The sequence below is a fragment of the Prionailurus viverrinus genome, chromosome E2 (assembly GCF_022837055.1).
Source record: "Prionailurus viverrinus isolate Anna chromosome E2, UM_Priviv_1.0, whole genome shotgun sequence".
NCBI lineage: Eukaryota > Metazoa > Chordata > Mammalia > Carnivora > Felidae > Prionailurus > Prionailurus viverrinus.
Window position 1 is genome coordinate 2,581,258 of NC_062575.1, and position 22,119 is coordinate 2,603,376.

At 47.2% G+C, this 22,119-nt stretch overlaps 1 protein-coding gene and 1 long non-coding RNA gene across 10 annotated transcripts in view; one reads left to right on the forward strand and one right to left on the reverse strand.

Annotated features, from left to right (window-relative positions):
• The window catches only part of ZNF667 (zinc finger protein 667), an 80,906-nt gene that overhangs the window by 28,379 nt on the left and 30,408 nt on the right, over window positions 1-22,119 (reverse strand). Inside the window, exons 1-5 of one of the 9 annotated variants that reach the window (XM_047834468.1) lie at window positions 18,002-18,017; window positions 6,333-6,424; window positions 6,037-6,133; window positions 3,790-3,916; window positions 2,378-2,470 (exon numbers count right to left, since the gene is read on the reverse strand). In XM_047834468.1, coding sequence (XP_047690424.1) covers window positions 2,378-2,470; window positions 3,790-3,823 — 127 coding nt within the window. In that variant the 5' untranslated portion in view covers window positions 3,824-3,916; window positions 6,037-6,133; window positions 6,333-6,424; window positions 18,002-18,017. Of the gene's footprint in view, window positions 1-2,377; window positions 2,471-3,789; window positions 3,917-6,036; window positions 6,134-6,332; window positions 6,425-16,336; window positions 16,419-16,751; window positions 17,204-18,001; window positions 18,091-22,119 lie in introns of those variants that run through there. The other 8 variants (XM_047834467.1, XM_047834469.1, XM_047834465.1 and 5 more) reach the window with 8 other exon arrangements.
• LOC125152509 (uncharacterized) lies at window positions 17,224-19,840 on the forward strand. The gene is made up of 3 exons (XR_007147225.1): window positions 17,224-17,379; window positions 17,742-17,912; window positions 19,503-19,840. It is a non-coding gene; the product is annotated as an uncharacterized LOC125152509 (long non-coding RNA).

The window sequence follows — 22,119 nt, forward strand, 5'->3', positions numbered from 1 at the left end:
ATATAAAGGTGTAAGTGGCTCAGGGGGTTGAGTGACAGACTCTTGATTTCAGCTCAGGCCATGATCCCAGGGTTATGGGATCACGCCCTGCATCAGGCTCGGCACTGAGAATGGTGGAGCATGTTTAAGATTCTCTCTCCCTTTGCCCCTCTCTTCTGCTCACTCTCTTTCTCTCTCCCAAAAAAACCCTACAAAACCCAAGTAACAACAACAAAAAAAACTTCAAGAGGGGGGGCACCTGGGTGGCTCAGTTGATTGGCATCCCACTCTAGATTTTGGCTTGGATCATGATCTCACTGTTTGTGGGTTCAAGCCCCACTTGGGCTCTGTCCTGACCGCGGGGAGCCTACCTGGGATTCCTTCTCTCTCACTCTTCCAAAAACAAAAATTTTAACTCAAAATAGATTAAAGACCTAAACGTAAAATCTAAAACTACTGAACTCTTGGGGTGCCTGGTGGCTCAGTCGGTTGAGTGTCTGACTTCGGCTCAGGTCATGATCTCGCGATTTATGAGTTCAAGCCCTGCATCAGGCTCTGTGCTGACAGCTCAGAGCCTGGAACCTGCTTCAGATTCTGTCTCCCTCTCTCTGCTCCTCCCCTGATTGCTCTCTGTCTCTCTCATTCTCAAAAATAATAAACATTAAAAATAAATAAATAAATAAATAAATAAATAAAACTACTGAACTCTTAGAAGAAAACACTGGGGAAAAAGCTTCAGACATTAGATTTGGCATTGATTTCTGAGATATGACACCAAAAAACACAAGCAACAAAATAAAAAAAATAGGACTACATCTGCATGTCAAAAGGAACAATCAAGAGAGTGAAAAGGCAATCTATGAAATAAGAGAAAATAATTGCAAATCATCCATCAGATAAGGGACTAATACACAGAATAAAGAACTACAACAACAGATGACAACCCTATTTTAACAAACAAGCAAAAGACCTGAATAGACACTTATACACATGGCCAATGCTCAACATCACTAATCATTAGAGAAATGCAAATCAAACCCACAGTATCACCTCACACCTGTAAGGATGGCCACTATCAAAAAAACAAAAAATAACAAGTGTTGACAAAAAACTGGAACCCTTGTATACTATTGGTGGAAATGACAAATGGTGCAGCCACTATGGAAAACAGTACGGAGGTTCCCCAGAAAATAAAAAATAAAATTATCATATGATCCAGCAATCCTCCCTCTGGGTACATATCCAAAAAAACTGAAATCAGGATCTTAAATACATATCTGTACTCCCATGTTCATTGCAGTATTATTTACAGTAGCCAAAAGCAGAACAACCCAATTATCCATTGATAAATGGATACAAAAAATGTGATAAATATAATGAAGTATTATGCAGCCTTAAAAAAGGCTACAACATGGATGAACCTCAAGGACATTATGCTCAGAAAAAAAAAAAAAAAAACAAACAAACAAAAAACAAAAAAAAAAAAAAACACCAAAAACCAAACAAAAAAAACAGTTATAAAAGACCAAATACTGTATGATTCCATTCATACAAAGTATCCACGGTAATCAAAATCAGAGAAATATAAAGAAAGGTGACTACTGAAGGCTGGGTGGAGGGGTGGAGGGAAATTAGTGTTTAGTGAGTATAGTTTCAGAAGTTATTAGAAGATGAAAAAGTTCTTGATACCTGTTGCACAACAATGTGAATACACTTAACTGTACATTAAAAATGGTTAAAATGAACTCAATATTATGAATTTTTTTACAACTAAAAAATTCTTATAAAACTGTTTAAGTAAGTAAAAATAACCTGATAAAAAAAGAATCTATCAGAAAAGAGAATGAGCTCTTGGAAAGTAGTCAAAGTGAACAGTTGTGGAAATTTTTTTTTTTTTTAAAGAATGAAGGAATGATGTGAGCTTGAACATTATCATTAGAAATACTATCATGAGAGAAGGTGGAATATGCTTTCTCTGAAGGGAAATGCTGAGGCAGGGAAGGCTGGGATGAGGGCATTAAGAACTGAGCTTCTGAGACCAGAAACTGGGGTTCAAACCTAGCTCTAATGCCACTTCCTAGCTGGGTTACCGTAAGCAAGTCACTGAACTCTTCTGATCTTCAGTTTCCTCATATATAGACCAGAAATAATAATACCTACCTTAGAGGACTGGGAGGAACCTATACTTAAAGTATGTCTGTTACCTACTAAAGGTTTATTAAATGTTGGTTATTCTCCTTCTAGAGCTTGCACAAAAGAGACTGGAATTTTCTTCTCAGGCCTGGGGCCTTTAAGGTAAGGAAACTGGGAGCTCTCAAATATCAAGAGGTTGCCCCCTCAAGATGCAGGGCGCTCTTACACACAATGGCAGTGTATAGGCTTTGGTTCTGTCACTCACCCAAGCCCCGGCGTTTTCTCACTGGCTCCACCATCCAAGGTGCTTTCCCTTTCTCCAATAAGGTGATCACATTTGGTCTCCGAAAGGAAAGTCCTGCATTCGGGAAAAACATCAGAACTGAGCAGGATGTGGATGCCACAGATGTCAGGGCCAAGCCCCATGTCAATGGGAACGGGGGTTAATGACCACAAAGGGTACACAGAAGACGTAAAGGGCAGGCGGAAAAGGAGGATGAAAGTTCAGTTACAGTGAGAGGTGGTGCTCATTTCTAACTCTACAAAGCCAACTATGGTCTTGAAAAGTCAGGCCAGAAACTCCTGAGTCTATTGCCTTTAGCTCCCACTCCCACCTTCTTTGATCTGTTTTGGGTCGAGGGGCTGGGGCTCTGCAATCCACACTTCTTCATCAGCAGCTCCCTATCAGCATCCACCAGCAACCAACCAGCAACCACCACCAGGGGCTCTGCTGGTTTTCATTTTTCTTTTTCCTGCACTCTCAGAACAAGCCTCAGCCTGACTCTTCATGACTGTAACAGACTAGTCAGCACACCTCTCTCTTCCTTCAGAAGTGTGAGTCCCTTCAAGTCCTAAAAACCCCAAACTCTCCCCTTTGTATGCCTAGCCCAAGGATGGTGATGGCTGCAACCTACAGTTATCATCTATCAATCAGCTGTGTCCACTAGTTACCTTTTAACAGTACCTGATGATTCCTTTTATTAAATTCTCTCAAAAATTTTGAGGGTGCCCTCAAAAGGTTACATATATAGTTACCATATGATAGCAATTCCACTCCTAGGTATATACCCCGAAGAAATGAAAATACATGTCCACAAAAATATTCATACACGAATGTTCACAGCAGCACATTCATAATAGCTCCAGTTAAAAACTGCCCAAAGGCCCATCAACTGATGAATGGATAAATAAAATGTAGAATATTATTGGCCATAAAAAGAAGGGGGCACTGATACATGCTACAATGCAGATGAACCTCAAAAACATTACGTTAAGTGAAAGAAGTCAGGCACAAAAGTACCACATACCTATGATTCCATTTCTATGAAAAGCCAAGAACAGGCAAATTCATAGAGACAGAAAGTAGATTAGTGTTTGCCTAATCTAAAGGAATTAGTGGGCAAGGAGAAATGAAGAGTGGTTGCTAATGGGTCTGGTATTTCTTTCAGGGTAATAAAAATGTTCTAAAACTGACTGTGGTGATGGATGTACAACTCTATAAATATTTAAAACCACTGAATTATATACATTGTATATATATGTGAATTACACATCAATACAGCTGTTAAACAATAAAACAAAACTGTAGTGGCTTCTGTTTTCCTGACTAGACTAATTTATGTCCCACAACAGGCTGGTTGTGGATTATGGTGGGGGGGGGGGGGGGGCAGGCCTTACCGAGTGAGACCAGATTCTGGTAGTTTTCCAACATGACATCTTCATACAGATCCTTCTGAATGGGGCTCAGCCACTCCCACTCTTCCTGGGAGAAATAGATGGCCAAATCCCCAAATGTCACTGGCACCTGAAACAGAAAATCACATGTCCTTTCATCATGGGCTTATGCTTCCACATGGCTAGAGACAACAAGAAACTTGTTCCTAAAAGGGGACATAAATGGTGCCAGGAATCTTTTCAGGAAACATTTGGGGTTCTGAGGCCAAGAGGGGCAGGTATATTAAATAAAATAAATACAACACAATATGATATGATTTAGCTATTATCAAAGACTGTGTCGGAGCGCCTGGGTGGCTCAGTCAGTTGAGCATCCAACTTCAGCTCAGGTCATGATCTCATGGTTCATGGGATTGAGCCCCATGTCAGGCGCTGTGTTGACAGCCCATAGCCTGGAGCCTGCTTCAGATTCTGTGTCTCCCTCTCTCTCTGCCCCTCCCCTGCTCTCACTCTCAAAAATAAGTAAATATTAAAAAAAAAAAAAAAAAGACTATCACAGGGGCACCTGGGTGGCTCAGTCAGTTGAGCATCCAACTCTTGATTTTGGCTCACATCATGATCCCAGGTTGTGGGATCAAGCCCAGCATCAGGCTCTGCTCTGCATGTGGTGGATCCTGCTTAAGATTCTCTCCCAGGGGCGCCTGGGTGGCTCAGTCAGTTGAGCGTCCGACTTCGGCTCAGGTCATGATCTCACAGCTCGTGGGTTCAAGCCCCGCGTCAGGCTCTGTGATGACAGCTTAGAGCCTGCAGCCTGCTTCAGATTCTGTGTCTCCCCCTCTCTCTGTCCCTCCCATGCTCATTCTCTCTGTCTCTCAAAAATAAATAAATAAACATAAAAAAAAAAAAAAAAGATTCTCTCCCCTTCTGCCCCCTTCCCTGACTCGTACGCTCTCTAAAAAATAAATAAAGACTGCCACATAAAAAGCATAGCAACTTGGATTTACTGGGCACTGACAAAGGCAAAGCATTTTTCTAAGTACCCTACAGGTACTGACTCATGTTAGCCAGTGACTGGGGCACTGCTGAGAGGATCACAGCAATGTTACAGATGAGTAAACAGGAGGCCCAGAAGGGGAGGTGATTTATGGAAGATCCACAACTAGTGAATGGAGGAGATGGAATTCAATCTGAGCAGCTGGCTTCTGATTCATGCTCCTAACCACATACTCTCTAAAGAGCATGTGACTAAACTACACAGGCCCAAGCTTCTTCATAGATGTAATCAAGGTTACTAATCAGTTGATCTTAAATAGGGAGATTATCCTGGATTATCTAGGTGGGTGATGTAATCACAGGAGCCCTAACAGTGGGGAATTTTCTGTAGCTGGAAGAGAACAGAAAGGAAGTCAGGGATTTCTGAAGCCTGATTTGACCTGCTATTGCTGGCTTGAAAATGGAAGGGGACCACGATGAAAGAAGGAACTGAATATGCTAATAACCAATGAGTTTAGAAGTAGACCCTGAACCTCAGATGGGACCACAGAACCAAGCGACACCTTTATTTCAGCCTCGTGAGACCTAAGGCAGGCCAGGCTGCTCTCTGCCTGACCTCTGCCCATGCACGAACTGTGTGCCATAAATACATGCTGATTGAGCAGCCAAGTTTGCAGAAATTTGTTATAACAACAACAGAGTACAAACACACATAACTTATAGGGCAAAAATGTTTGTTAGAGAAATTTCATTCAAGGTGTTTACTGTAGAAAATCAGTTCATCATCTAAAGTGGTGAAGCACCGGGGCGCCTGGGTGGCTCAGTCGGTTAAGTGTCTGACTTCAGCTCAGATCATGATCTCATGGTTCGTAAGTTCGAGCCCCACGTCGGGCTCTGTGCTGACAGCTCTTAGCCTGGAGCCTGCTTCGGATTCTGTGTCTCCTCCTCTCTCTGCCCCTCCCCTGCTCACCCTCTCTCTCTCTCTCTCTGTGTCTCTCAATAATAAATAAACGTCAAAAGAAAATTTTTTTTAAGTGGTGAACCGTGTTTTTTAATAGGAGGTTGACTCACTGGCCTGATTCCAACAAACCCAATCTGAATATAAGATTATGTGGAATTTCTTACACAGAGAGAGATTTCCTCCTTGTATGTATGGGTTGTACAAGTGAAAACAAAGCAACATTAACAGATTAACTCTAGAGCACAACCTCGAATCTTCCTCTGCCTCAGAGGTCTTGCCTGGGCACTCAGGTCTACCTCGAGAAATCATGGTGGCTCCCCTCTTCTGTCTGAGGAATGGCGCTGGCAGACACCCTGAAGATGCTGAACAAATAGGTGAATGGCCATGGGTACACTGAGAAAAAAGGAGAGGCAGGCACTGAGTGGTTACGTGGGGTGCTAGAGCTCTTATGCTCCTACCCTCCATGGTGATGGGAGGAAACAGAAACAGGTCTTGGATGGGATTCTGTCAGGTAAGAAGTTTCCATGGAAGGAAAGCAAATGGCCTATGTCTTATAAGATGAAACTTCCCCCCAAGAAGAATCGCTATTTACCTTGGACTTGGACTTCCCTCGTGCAGCAGGCATCCTTTCCTCCCCGTTGAGGGTCCGCATTTGAAGAAGGGCAGAGGGCTGAGAAGGTGGGGCTGGGGGAGAAGAGAAATCATGAGGACGACAGGTCCTTTTGGGTGTTCCCAGAGTCTTTAGGATACAAATCCTCTGGCCCCTCCCCCTGGTTACCCATGCACGTACACGCACACACACACACATGCATAGACATACACGGAGGGATGACAGAACAATTTCTGCAGCATTCCTGCCCCTTCTCAGGGTTGGGAAAGGGCAATGGCCAATGCTATCTGCTCCCAAGACAACAAAAGGTTCCAGATCAGGAGGCAAAAGAGACACGAAGACACCTATCCATTCATTTGGCAAGCATTTGTTCAGTTTCTACTATGTGCCAAGCATGTCCCAGGTGTTGGGGAAAAAGGAGAGTTAAAGCAGAGAAATACCAGCTCCCATGTACTTTACTCCAACAGGAATGGGCAATACAGAACAGTGGGGCATACAGAACAGTGTCAGCTGAGATCATTGCTATATTAAAAAAAAACAAAAACACAGAGGAAGGGGTAGAGTGATGGAGTGGTTGGGAGAGGCCTCTCAGAGGATGCAACATTGAGTTAAGGTTTGAATGTAGTGCGTGAGGCACTTGGAGAAGAACATTCTAGGTAGAGATACAACAGGTGCAAAGACCCTACAGCAGGCACGTGCTTGGTGTGTATAGGGAAGTGAATGGTGTGCTGAAGAATGAGGCAGAGAGTGGTGGCCTAGGAGATGGCTGAGGTCAGGAGAGAGCCACGTCATGAAGACGGTCAGGAGCACTTGGAATTGATCCTAAGTGTGATAAGACATCACTGAGGGAGCAGGGGTCTGAAGAGTGATAGATCCGACTTAACATTTAACAAAACCTATTGGGTGGCTATGTGGTGAATGAACTGTGTCTGCTGGTGAGGGGTGGAGGGGACACAGGAGCTGAAGAAGGAACTCATTAGGCAGGTATGCGTAAATCCAGCAGAGACTTCAGTGGCCTGGATTAGGCCCCCTCTATCACTCTGAACCTGTTTTTCTACATGCGTGTCATTGGCACATGGTGCCACTGGTGACAACTGAGATCTAGAAATAAGGCTAGTGCCATTGAGTGTTTAATGTTATTTAATTTCAATTAATTTATCACTAAAGTCATAACAAAATAATATTAAAATAAATGAATTAAAATTTAGTTATCTAAAATTAAACACTGGGGTGCCTGGGTGGCTCAGTTGGTTAAGCGTCTGACTCTTGATTTTGGTGCAGGCCATGACCCCGGGGTGATCAAGTCCTGAATCAGGCTCCACACTGAAAGTGGAGCCTGCTTAAGATTCTCTCTCCCTCTGTCCCCATTCCCCACTCATGCCCTCAAATAAAATTAAAAAAAATTTTTTTTAATTAAAAAAATAAATAAAGGGGCGCATGGGTGGCTCAGTCAGTTAAAGCATCTGACTTCGGCTCAGGTCATGATCTTGCCTTTCATGGGTTCGAGCCCCATGATCTTGCCTTTTGTGGGTTGACAGCTTGGTGCCTGAAGCCTGATTTGGATTCTGTGTCCTTCTCTCTCTCTCTGCCCCCACTGTCCCCACTCACACTCTGTATCTCTCTAAAATAAACATTAAAAAATAACAATAAAAAATAAAATTAAAAGCTAATCTTCAATTTACTGTAAAACTTTGAAGGATGTTTGAACTGGCTGTGTGAATCTACTTTTCCAATGGTAAGTTTTATGAAATTTAAATACAGATAAAATAATGTAAATTATGTATCTGAATTGAGGTGCACTGCATGTATAAAAAACACAGATTTCAAAGACTTAGTATGAAAAGAATGTAAAATATCTCTTTGGTAATTGTTTATATTGATTACAAGTTGATGCTTAGAATATATTAAGTTAAATAAAATATGCTAAAATTAACTGTAATGATTTTTTTTTTAATTTTTCCAATGTTGCTGCTGGAAAATTAAAAACTGTATGTCTTACGTTACATTTCCACAGGACAACTACTCTCTACTAGAGTCTACACCATTCTATTGCCCCATTTCCTTCATAGCACAAGCTGCCTCCTGAAAACGGCTTGTTTATGTTTATGTAGGAACAATCTCCTTCACCTTAACTTGGGCTCCATGAGAACAAGCACTTTGACTGTTGCATTCACTGTTCTGGGAGCTAATAACATGCCTGGCACAGAGCAGTGCTCAAGAAATTCTTGTTGACTCAATCAATAACCAGTCCAGAATGCTTCCTTGCATGCTGAAATTGGGAGTGGAGTGTAACCATTTTATGCCAAAATCATCTTACAGAGAAACACTTCTAATAGCAGTCATTCCAAGCCCTCTAAACTTGTCTTTTGGAGAAGGCCAGGGTCTAGAAAAGGCAGAAATGGGAGTATAATTTCCATTTTGAAAAATTTGAAATCTAGGAAAAAGAACAATAAAATGAACACCTGATTACTTTTTACCAAGTGTTAACATTTTCCTTTTTTTCTGAAATCATTTCAAAGTAACAGACATGATAGAAGTTCACACCTAAATGCTTCAGCACACCTGAAGAATACCATCATCACACCCCAGTGCCAACAAAAGTGGATACGTCACAAATTGTTTTTTTTTTTTTTCTATGACAAAGGAATAGCAGCATACGGTCTAGAAGATGGAAATAGGAATGTTTCTCTCTACAGATGTTCTTTTTTTTTTTTCTCCCTTGAGGGTGGGGTTAGGGAAGATAAATGAAACCAAGGCCATAATTAAGTTTCAAGTTTGAAAATGGTCATGTTTTGATTCAAAATCCAAGTCATTGGGGAGCCTGCGTGGCTCAGCCAGTTAAGTGTCTAACTTCAGCTCAGGTCATGCATGATCTCATGGTTTAAGACTTCAAGCCCTACATTGCGCTTTCTGCTGTCAGCACAGAGCCTGCTTTGGATCCTATGTCCCCCTCTCCAGATCATTCTCTCCCCCCCTCTCTCTCAACAAATAAAAAAAAACTTAAAAAAAAATTACAAAATGCAAGTCAGAAGATGACCTTGTACTGTTTAAGGGAACCTAGCCAGAAGAATGTTTGGTTATTACGCTTCTCTCTTTAAAAGAGAAAAGCAGGGCATCTGGGGGAGCTCCGTCAGTTAAAGAACCAACTTTGGTTCAGGCCACGATCTCAGTGCTCGTGGGTTCAAGCCCCGCATTGGGCTCTGGGCTAACAGCTCAGAGCCTAGAGCCTGCTTTGGATTCTGCGCCTCCCTCAGTCTCTCTTAAAAAATAAACATTAAAAGAGAGAGAGAGAGAGAAAGAGAGAGAGAGAGAGAGAGAAAAGCAGTAATAAGCAAGAGTAGCAATCCTAAGATTAATACTAAGATGAATAAATACAGGGCACTTTTGTGAAGATCATCATTTAATCCTCGCTCCTAACTTGCTGGGGCAGGTACTCTCATTAGTGCCATTTCCAGACGAGGAAAATGAAGCACAGAGAAGTAGGGATTACTTGCCCAAGGTCATATAAGGCTGGGAACTGGCAGAGCCCAGATTCAAGCTGAGGGTGATCCAGATATCCCACTAACCACTCTGGGTCAGAGGAAGGGCTGTGTCAAACATCACTCTGGAGTCAGACCACCGAAGTGTGATGGCTATTTTCATTAGCTGTGTTACCACGGCCACGTTACTGAACCTCTCTGCCATTTTTCTCCCGTTAAACAAGAACAATACAGAACTACTGAAGTTGTCCTGAGGCTTAACAAAACTTGAACTCAGATCCTACATTTCTCTCCTTCCTCATGCAGGCCTCCCTGCCAGTCCCAGAATTTGCTACCACAGCCCTGCCTCACTTCCTCACTCCTTTCTCTCTTTGTTCCAATCTCACTCTCTACCAGTCTCACCCTAACCTGTCTAGTAACACTGCAACCTGCCTCCCACCCTCCTACCTACCGCTCCCAGTCTCCCTTGCCCAGCCCTGACTTCTCTTTTCTCCGCAGCTCTCATTGCTAATGCACTAAGTGTGAGAGAACTAAAAAGGCATACACTGGTCTCTGCCTTCCTCCTTGGTACCACGGAACTCCTAAAACCCTTGTAAATGCTTAAGTGATAAGAACACTAGGAATGTTTCTTGTTTCAATGAGGTGACTCTGGGTGGGCTCCTGGACAGGGTGTGGTCATCAGAAAGACCAAGCCATGAAGAGAAGAAGCCTGAAATTTTCAGCCTCAGACAAGGGGGCCTACCAAAAGTCTTAGATGCCTGAATTCTCTCTGCATTAGACTCCAGGGCAGGGGTGTGTTAAGTGATTTGTGGCCCTTGCCAATTTGCATGGTGTAAACACTCCCATTAGGGCCCCACCGTAAGCTACCAAACTGATGTCACTGAGCTTACAGCTGGGGAAAGGTGTACAGAACAGGTCTGTGAACTGGTGTGAGCCAGCCCCAGCACTCTGCAGCCACACAGCCTGAAAATAAAGCTCAATTCTTTGCCTGGGAGTTCTACTTTTAATTATCATTCCCAAAGCATAGAGGTAATGCCTAGTTCTGTGTGACACACCCCAAGGCAGTTTCCTCATTATAGAAAACTACTGCTGGTTGGTTCTATTTCGTTTTGAAACATCCACATGACTTCGGCATCCTATGTCATAATAAACCTGAGCCTGTATTAATGTAATCATACTTTAAACTATTTACCAGATCAGTACATCCCTTGGCTTTTTTTCCCTTCCAATTCAAGTACAACAGATTACTGCAGGAAGTGGCATCATGTCCATCCTGTGGTTTCTCATAGCTGCCTGAACTCAGCCGTGCAACCCAATCTAGAAAAGCACAATCCTTGTCCACAAAACCATTTTCTCTGAGGAGCCCAGCACTGCTGGAGAAGAAAGAACAGCAGTTTGGTATTAGATTATTCCAGATTCAAAGTTTGCCTCTGCCGATTACTGGAGAAAAGAAAACCTGCCTCACCATTAGCTGTTAGAAGTTTACATGAGCTACCTTTTTCAAGAGTTATTTTCAGCCACAGGCACATGGTAATTTCTTCCCTTCCTTCTCTTCTCACTTTTATCTCAGTTTACACCAAGCATCCCAAAGACCAAGGAAGCCTGAGATCCACTGAAAAGGCTGTGGGTAGAATTCTCACAGAGTGCTGACTGGAGAGAAACTGCCACCACCTCAAAGGAGGATAATTTGGCAACATCTTTGAAAACTGAAGGCACACACCCCCTCAAGATAGTAAACCTCATTTCTGGTATTTGTCTTTGGAAGTCCTTGCATGTGGATAAAACGACACACAAGAGCATCCAGTGTGGCAAGACTTATGGGAAGAGGCAGTATGGTCCTGCGGTGAAGGACTTGTGCCTGGAGGCTGTCTGGGTTCAACTTCTAACTCTGCTACCCTTCCCTAGTGTACTCTCTGGGCCTCTGCTTCCTCCGCTGGCAAATGACGCAAGCAACTGACGCCACAGAACTGTTCTGAAGACTAAATGAGTGAAAGCAGGTAACACACTTTAAACAGTGCCAGGGCTGAACAAATGTAAGTTACCAAGAGATTGGAGACAACCAAATTGCCCATCAATAGGGAAATGGCTAAGTGAGTGTTACGTGAACATGATGCGACACCAGGTAAATCTTAAAAGGAACAAAGTAACACCACATCAGTGCTTCTTTGTTGAGGACAATTTTGCACCCAGGGGACACTTGCAATGTTTGGGGACATTTGTGGTTGTCACAGATGGGGTGGTGGTGGTGGTGCTCCTGGCATCTAGTGGGCAGAGGCCAAGATGCTGTTCAACACCCTACATTGCACAAGATAGCACCCCAAAGCAGAGAACGTCAACTGTGCCAAGGTGGAGAAATCTGCTGTACACGAATTACGTGAAATGATCTCCATGATGTGATGTAATGACAGTGAAAAAGGAACAGAAAAACCACTTAGAGAAAACGAAATATGGAAAACATAATATATATGTTTGAAAAGGCAGACATGTTCTGGAAAAATAATCATGACATTGGCAGCGGTGACCGTCTCTGAAGAGAGGACCGAAGTTACTTGGCATGGGAAAAGAAAACTCAAAAATTCACCATCCCCCCACCCCATCTGCACTTTGGCATCATGTTTCATGCACATATAACTACTTCTTCAAAGCAACACAAATAAAATCATGTAAATCCCACACTACCTCAGGGGAGAACAGTACACCTGGCCTATCTTCTGAGACTCAAACATAGTGTGGAAAGGGCTTGGCAATTTAAATTTAATACCAAGCTAACTTTTTTTTTTAACATTTATTCCTTTTTTGTGAGACCCAAAGTGCAAGCAGCAGAGGAGCAGAGAGAGGGAGATACAGAATCAGAAGTAGGTTCCAGGCTCTGAGCTGACAGCACAGAGCCTGATGTGGGGCTTGAAAACCACAAATCATGAGACCATGACCTGAGTCAGACAACCAACTGAGCCACCCAGGCGCCCCAATACAAAGCTAACTACTTGATCCTAAAGTGAGGTTGGCAAAAACCAGGATGGGAACAAGTTTCAAAGACATACTGGGCAGCGGCCATGCCTCTCCTCAGGAGCAGACAACTAGGGTTCTTCCTCTCAGCCCCAACATCTCTGTGATCCTGGGGTGCTGTGCTGAGCACTGAACTGGGGGCAGGTCCTAATGTACCTGAGAACCAGGCACTTAATGAGCAATCTCATTGCTTCCCTTCAAAGTCAGCTTTTGCTCATAAGAGACTGTTAAAAACTGAGAACAGGGGCGCCTGGGTGGCGCAGTCGGTTAAGCGTCCGACTTCAGCCAGGTCACGATCTCGCGGTCCGTGAGTTCGAGCCCCGCGTCGGGCTCTGGGCTGATGGCTCAGAGCCTGGAGCCTGTTTCCGATTCTGTGTCTCCCTCTCTCTCTGCCCCTCCCCCGTTCATGCTCTGTCTCTCTCTGTCCCAAAAATAAATAAACGTTGAAAAAAAAAAAAAACTGAGAACAAACTGAGGGTTGATGGGGGGTGGGAGGGCGGGGAGGGTGGGTGATGGGTATTGAGGAGGGCACCTGTTGGGATGAGCACTGGGTGTTGTATGGAAACCAATTTGACAATAAATTTCATATATTAAAAAAAAAAAAAGTCAGCTTTTGCTGTACCAGCTATCAAATATTTGACGATCACCCCTACTCTGATCCTGCCAGTCCCAGAGGCCAAGATAACAAGATACTTTCCTTAAGGACCCTAGTCTACCTGTAACAGAAAATATGGGCTTCGCACAGGAACAGATTTCCTCACTTGTAGGACGGGGCTAGGAACGTCCCTGATGCAGGAAAGCACAGCTGTCAAGACTGTCTTGGGTAAAATATTGAAAGCACTTGTCACTCATGTCTCCTCCTCTTCCTCTACCAAATTAACTAACCTTATTACTCAAGTAAGCTCTCGGAGCTACAGCTCTCAACCTTGTTTGCACATTAAAATGTCTCAGGAGCCTTTTAATAAATATTGATGGCTGTGCCCAACGGCAGACTAATTAAATCAGAATCTCTGAGAACCAAGTCTGGGCACTTCTTTTTATTAAAAAAAAAAAAAAAATTTAATGTTTATTTATTTTTCAGAGAGACAAGAGTGCAAGCAGGGGAGGAGCAGAGAGAGAGGGAGACACAGAATGGAAGCAGGCTCCAGGCTCTGAGCTGTCAGCACAGAGCCCGACACGGGGCTCAAACCCATGAACCATGAGATCATGACCTGAGCTGAAGTCAGGTGGTTCGACCAACTGAGCCACCCAGTTGCCCCCTGGGCATTTCTTTTTAAAGGAGATGCTAATGGGAAGCCATAGTTTAGAACCATTACCCCAGTCTCTACGAGCCTTGGGGCGGGGCTGAAGGTCTGACCTCTCCGGTAGAAACCCACACCTCAGTGTTGAAGAAGAAAAGCCTACGATGATCTCAAAGCCAAACTCTTGGATTCCCCAACCAAAGGATACCCCCAAGTCACTGATGGTGGCCACTACCGGCTTTGGAACCGAATGAGATGCCCACGGGAAGCCTGGGTATTGATCCTGTGCTTAGTCCCTAACCCCATCACCCTGCTTTACCCAACAAAACGCTTGCCACCGCTTGTCATAAATTGAACCGTCTTCCTCCTGAATGCCAGTCCCAGATGGAGAGTAGTAACCTGTCTTGTCCGATAACTGGCACAGCGCCTGACCCATGGCAGCCACTGGACTACGGAGTGAGTGACTTGGGCAGGCCGCAGACACATTCTCTTCTCGGGTAGACAACATCATCCTTATGTCTTCTTTCCTCCAGCCCCTCGCCCTCTTTCCTATCTGCACCCCTTGAGGGAGTCCACGGTGTGCCTTCATCACAGCTCTGACGATCCTGCCCTCCAGGGGACACCCGGCAACGTAGGGAAAGGTTTCTGCTTTCACACGTGGGGGAAAGGGTGGGGGGGGCTCTGCTACGGCCATCTGATGGCTAGAGGCCAGAGATAATGCTAAACATCTTACAGTAGGCAGGGCAGGGCAGGGCAGGGCAGGGCAGCGCCCCCCCCCCCCCCCCCCCCCCCCGCCCCTACACAAAAATTACCTGGCCCGAAGAATCCACAACTCAAAGAAGGAAGACGCCTGGGCAGACACGGAAAAAATCTCCAGACCCCTGTGTTATCAGCAAATCCTTCCCCTCAGGCTCTGCCGCCTCCGACCCAGGTTATTCACCCCACAAGCTCCCCAGGGACACGTCCACCCTGGAAGACCCTGAGCCGCTGGTCTCCCCTCACACACCCTACTACTGCCCTCCCAAGACCCGACTGTGAAGCTCCGGACCTAAGCTCCAACCTGGCCTTCAAGGTTACTTTCTAGGTGGGCCTGAAACCTCTACTCCGAGGCTCAACTTCGGATGTTCCTCCCTCGGATTTTTTCCGGGTGTGAGACCCCTGGGGTGACTACGCCAGTCATTAAGCGATTACCGCCCACTGCGGCTTACTTGGGCCAGGCACCCTTCTACTCCAGGCTCACCCCAAGCCCGGCATTATGAACCGCCCCTGTTTTGGGCAGCGGAGTGACCTCTCCCGGGGTCGCACGACTAGTGAGCGATGGAACCTGGAGCCCCGGGGCTGCTGCAGAGGAGACCGGTCCCAGAGCCAGCAGGGCTCTGCCCCCCACTTCAAATACACTGGAAGGCAGGCTCGCAGGCTCGGCTACGGGGGGCAGCGCCCCTCAGCTGGGAAAGGCCGACCGCGCACCCCCAAGCTCGGAAATGCAAACGGCAGCGTTCACCACCGCACCCCTACCTCTGCCCCGACACGGCGCTTACTTAAGCGGCGCCAAGCCGCGGGCGGGGTGTCTCCCCGGCGTGACCGCGGGGAACCCTCCCACAGGGACGCCTGCACAGGGAAGGGGGAGACGACGGCACACGCACTCTCACCCGCCCAAGTCGCACAGCCGTCGGCGAGAAACGACCCCGTCGGTCTGGGGCGCACACAAACGCGCCCCACCAGCACGAGGCCTCGGAGCAGCACCCACGCACCCACATACCCACTCCCGGCTGTCCAAACATCTTTCCTGTCTTACAAACGACCACCGCGCACGGCGGTCCTCGGACGCGCGCCCACCTGCCCACGGTCTGCCTGCCTGCCTGCCTGCCTGTCTGTCTGTCTGTCTCTCTCTCTCTCTCACACACACACACACACACACACACACACACACACGACGCAGAACGCCGACCACCTCACGTGAGGTCCCAGACCCCGTGCTCCCCTCAGCGCTGCCACTGGCGCGCGCCGCCGACCCCGCGCCGCTCCGGACCCGCAGCCTCACCCCACCTCAGGACCCCGCGTCCCCTCACGACCCGCGCAGCCCCGCCAGAACCCACACTGCGTCACGACCCTGCGCCGCCCCAGGCCCACGACCCCTCACGACCCCGCGAGGCCTCGTCAGGAATCCACACTGAGTCATGACCCGCGCAACCCCCGGCCCGCGCCCCCTCACGACCGCACGCAGACACACAACCCCACAGTCTTACAGACCCACGCTCACATTCAACTCAGTCCTCCCGGGCCGGGTCCCGGCGGAGACCACTCCGACAACTGCGCGGCATCCCGCGCCCCTAGTGCCCCTCTGCGCCTGCGCACTCCCCTCGGAGACCCCCCCCCCAGGAGCAACCGCCGGCCCCGCCCCCTCACACGCACAACACGTAGCAGGCCACCGCCCCGCCCCGGACCTCCCCGAGCGCGCCGGGCCCCGCCCCTAAACAAAGCCACGCGGCGTGCACGCGCTCACTCTCCTCGGGCTGGGGCGAGGGGACTCCCCACACGCTGAGCCTGAGGCCCGCCCCCTCACTAGCAACAGACACTTACGCAAGCACGCCCCCGCAACCCCTGCACCGAAGCGCGCGCCAGGCCGAGCCCCGCCCCCGCACAACCCACGCAGCAGTAGAGCCGCGCGCACGTACAGAGTGTACCTGGAGCTCCCGGGGCCACGGTTCTCCAGTTAAATCATGTGGATGCCCTGAGGCTCGAGGGGCTTTCTGCGAGCCAGGGAACCAAACCCAGCCTCCGCAGTTGGCCTCCCTCACCGGCTAGCACACCCGCAGGTTCCCGTGCGTGGGCTTGCACTGCGGCGCTCGGCGGTACTGGGAGCCGGGCTCCCCTGCGGTTGCGCGTGCGTACTGCGATCTCAGTCCGCAGCCCCCAGGAGCCTCCGGGGCGCAGCGGGGCCAGGCCCACAACGGGGGGCTGACCTCCCGGTCTGCGCGTATCGAGATCTGTCCGGCCCGGAGTCGAAAAGACCGGGTAGAGGGGCCCAGGGACGGTGCTCAGGCCAGAAGTAGAGTCGCGTTCGCGCCAACGTAGAACGAAGGTTCCCCAGAGTCCCTTGCGCTGCGCCTCTCTGGCCCGCAGCCTACATCTCCCGGGAGCCCCTGCGACGCGTGGGGACGCGGCGGCGCGCAGAGAGGAGCGTCGGGCGGCCGCGCGCGCAGTGGCGGCATCTGAGGTGACCGCCTCGTCCCCCGGATTCTCTGAGAGGTGTGCGGTGTGGACCCGCCCCTGGCACCTGGGCGTGAGTCCCGGGTTGTGACGGTACGTCTGAGTCCGTGAGGCCCATTTTGTGCCATTGTATCTTCTGAGGCCCTGTGTTTGTGATTGTGTTTTGCGTGTGTGAAGGGGAAACACCGGGGTTGAGTGTGTATGCTCGTGCCCGCAGGTGTGTCGTCTCTGGCTGCTTTGGCACCACGGCAGAGGTGAGCCTACAGAACCTTAAATTACCGTCTGACTCTGGATGACTGTGTGTGTGTGTGTGTGTGTGTGTGTGTGTGTGTGTAGGGAACCACAGAAACCGACTGGGGGTGTGCACAGAAACCACCGTTTGTGCAAGCGTATGTTTGTGTGCGTGACACCACGGTGACTAATTTTGTGGAGACTCTGTTTTTGCGTTTTTATAGGCGTGTGTGTACAATCCTGACTGCAGTCGCAGTGTGGACTCTCCCCGCCGTCGAACAATGACCCCACTGGCGTGTGCTACGATCCACCCTAATTCTGACCCTATCTCGCTGGCGACGGCTCAGCCCCCAGGACGGCGCTCGCCCCCCTCCCCCACCGGACCCCAGTTCCAGGTCTGTAGGTCAGAGTTTCTGGGGACCCTCCTCCGAGGGCTTAATATGCCAAGGGCGGATCACAGGCCTGGGAGAGGCGTCTTACTTACCAGTCACCAGCGTTACAAAAGGACGTAACCCAGAAATGGCCCTGGAAGAGGTGCACAGGGTGAAGCTTCCACTCTTCCAGCGCCTCCACGCGTTCACCGACCCGGAAGCGCTCTGAACCGCGTCCTTTTTCGGAAGAGGCTACACCGCAAAGGCACTCTGGATGAAACCATTGGCCAATGGTGATGGAACTCAATTTCCAGCCCCTCTCCCCGGCACCGAGGTCAGGGGGTGGGATTAAAAGTTCTAACCCTCGCCCGCTGGCTTGGTTCCCCTGGCAACCAGCCCCACCAAAGGAGTTTCCCTCGATTTCCTGTTCGTTAACATAACAAAAGAGAGCCTTCCCCCTCAGCACTTAGGAAATTCCTAGGGTTGGGGAGCTCCAGGCCGGGAAGGGGCGAAGAACAAATACCTGTTTCTTACTACACGGCACTACATCGCACCACGTGTGGGGGAAACCCTGGGTTTGTGGTGGTGCCCTCTGGGACTAGGTACTAAGAATAAATGTGTAAGGCACTAGTTTCTGCATTCCCAGTTGTGTGCCAAGGTGGTGGTGATCATCAAAATAGCAGCTAACGGGTATTAGGACTTTCACTACCACCACTGCTAGCAGCTGGCACATTGCTGCCCCAGGTCAAAAGTGTCATTTGCACTTAAAGTTTTATTTAATCCTTTTAACCCTACTGTTGTTTCTACTGAGCTCTCTGGTCTCCACGTGCATAAACGGAGGCACAGGGAGGTCAGGTTAACTCACCCAAGGTCACACAGCTAGTAAAGATCGGAGCGTGTTTTTGAACCCGGGTCTTGCTGACTCCAAAACCCCTGCTCTTTGCACCCCTTCGGGTTTTTTTTTCCCCTGGAGCAAGCTGCTTCTTGAACTGGGAGATTCGTCAGTACCTGGTGGTGCTGGCGGTACCTCTGCTGACACCTGGAAGCTAGCACCTGCTGTCTGGGAAGGTGCTTTCCCTACGGAATTCACTGTGGGGTGGGCATCCACTGGCCAAGAGGCTGCTAACTGAATTCAGGAATGAATGCATGGATAAATGAATACTGCTAGTTTAGGCATACAGAAAGAACTGAGGCTCGAAGACATTAACACTGTTTCTTGACAAGTGAAAATTTGGGAGCCAAGGTTCAAACCAGAGATTTCTGACACAAAGTCACAATAATATTCCAGAGCTTTATCTTAAGCCATTTTTGTCTATTTCATTTCACTTATTCTTTTATTTATCCAATATTTTAGTTTCTATTACGTACCAAGTATTTTGCCAAGTGGATGTAAAATGATAGAATCAAAGCAAAATAGAGGTGGTCTCCAAAGTCATGGAGATCACAGTAAAATAAACGACCCTTACAGTAAATAAGCAAATAGAAGTAGAGTACAACATTCATATAACACACTGTAATTTAAGAATATTCTGATAGTTTATCCCTTATGTCATCACATAAGATGGTTTGAAAGAATTTCATGCAATTTAGATAATGTGGGTTTTTGTTTTTTAGAGAGAGAGAATATCTCAAGCAGTCTCTGTACTGGGAGTCTGATGAGGGTCTCAACCCCATGACCCTGACATCATGACCTGAGCGGAAATCAAGAATCGGATCCTCAACTGATTAAGCCACCCAGGTGCCCCTATAATTTTGATGTTCATTTTTAACTTTGTTTTGAAATTGTACAAATTTCATAATTTTCATTCATGTTTTCCTTTTTACCCTAGAGTTGTTTAATGGAAATGTTTTATAATTTCTTGTTGTAAGCATCCTTTATTTAGGTTTTCATGTTCTCCTTTAAATCTCTTCATTTCCTGCATTGTGAGCATAAATGACACTTGTAATTTCAATTTTTGGACATACTGATGCATTCTTTGTAACCTAACCAAATATATGGTCATTTATTTTTATTTTTTTTAATTTTTTTAACTTTTATTTATTTTTGAGACAGAGAGAGACAGAGCATGAACGGGGGAGGGTCAGAGACAGGGAGACACAGAATCTGAAACAGGCTCCAGGCTCTGAGCTGTCAGCACAGAGCCTGACGCGGGGCTCGAACTCACGGACCGCGAGATCATGACCTGAGCCGAAGTCGGACGCTCAACCGACTGAGCCACCCTGGTGCCCCATTATATGGTCATTTAAAAAAGATTCTGTTCCTCACCCTGAATAGGAAAATTTTGAAGAAATAAAGGCTGAGATAGGCTGTCCCAAAGGTTTCCCTGGGAAGGCTATTAATCCTTGGTCAGATCCCCGGAAGCCAGGAGAAATCATGGCAGCCCAGCCAGGCTCCACCTTTTGGCCTACACGAACATCCTTCAATATAAACTTGCTCAGGAAAGCAGAACTGAGAAGAAACAGACCAAGTTGTTAACAGTGGCCATCTATATAGAATATCAGTTATTTTCGGGGCAACTGGGTGGCTCAAGTGTCGGTGGCTCAGGTGTTGGTTAAGTGTCGGACTCTTGAGTTCAGCTTGGGTCAGGATCTTACAGTTTGTGAGACCGAGCCCCACATGGGGCTCTGCGCTGACAGTGAGGAGCCTGCTTGGGATTTTCTCTCCCTCTCTCTCTCTGACCCTCCCCCACTGTCTCTCTCAAAATAAATAAGCTTTTTTTAAAAAAATCAATTATTTTCAATATTTATCTTGATAACTTATATTACCCCCACTTTTCTAAAATAACCAGTTATCTGGGTGGCTCAGTTGGTTAAGCCTCCAACTCCTGGTTTCAGGTCAGGTCATGATCTCACGGTTCGTGAGTTCAAGCCCCACATCCAGCTCTGCACTGATAGCACAAAACTTTCTTGGGATTCTGTCTCCCTCTCTCTCTGCTCCTCCCCTACTCGCTCTCTCGCTCTCTCTCAAAAATAAATAAACATTTAAATAAAATAAGCAGTTATCACTCTTCCCAATGGTAAACCCAGACCACATTAATAAGGCTAAATAGTGGGAAGTCACACTTACCCATTTACCACAATTCTATCTGATAATAAATTACCTTTCCTCTAAGTGTAATGACTTAGCAGAAGCAAAAGTGATTGGAACCATTTAAGAGCTTTGGGTCCCTTAATCACTGATGGTTCAGTTCCTCCAGTTGGACTCCCTCCTACAAAAACCAAATGCCAGGCACAGACCTGGGCTTCACCCAAGCCTAGCCCTGCTGGAGCAATCAGGGTGACTTCCCAGCTGCTCCCACGAAGGCAGCCCCAGGGAAGGAGCCACAGTTATTGGAGAAAGTGGTTAAAACTGCAACAGCAGCAGCTCTGGAGAGTGCAGGGCAAGTCAGCAGGTGGCAAAGGAGGCATGACACCCCTTCTTCCAACCCACTGTCTGTGGGGCAAAGCACGGGGAGAGGAACTGTGCTCATAGCCCAGGAAACCCATCATTCAGTGTCATCCTCAGATGTTACTAGAACATGCAAGCAGACAACTGAGTATTCAGGAAGCATGAGATCCTCTCTCTGGAACTTGAAAGAGATGGCCCATTTCCCCATGCTCCCCAAAGGAGAGATTCAACAATAGCACCCTTTTCATCCAGAGGGATGAAATGGATTCTGGAGAGAATGAACAAGCATAGATGGTATTTGCAGTACTGTTTTCCTGATGGCAGGAATAATGGGCAGTTTGCATCTTGTTGCGCATAGCTGAATAACTGACTTCTCATTCACCATTGCCATTTTCATGTGTGTGATGCATTACTAGCACATTACATCACATTACTAGTCCTAGACTGACTCCTGGCTTGTGGTTGGCGCTCAGGAGCCAAAGTGGATGTATAGATGTATAGATACACCAGTGGTTCTAAACCTCAGGGGCCACAAGGCAACATATGAAGATATTTTTGCTTGACACAGTTTGGGGAGGGGTTCTATTCTACAGCCTCTAGTGGGTGGAGGCCAGGGGTACTGCTAAACATCCCACAATGGACATGACAGCTCTCTCCTGAAGTTAGCCTGCCAGAATCTCAACAGTGAGGAGGCTCACAGCCCTGCTTTACATATATAAACTTATGTCCCACAAAACTTTTCAATGGATTCACAGTTCTACATTTTGCAATATACTCTAATTTAGCCAATCCCCTTAACCATTCGTGCCTTTTCTCTTTTAAATATACTGGCATTACCTCTTG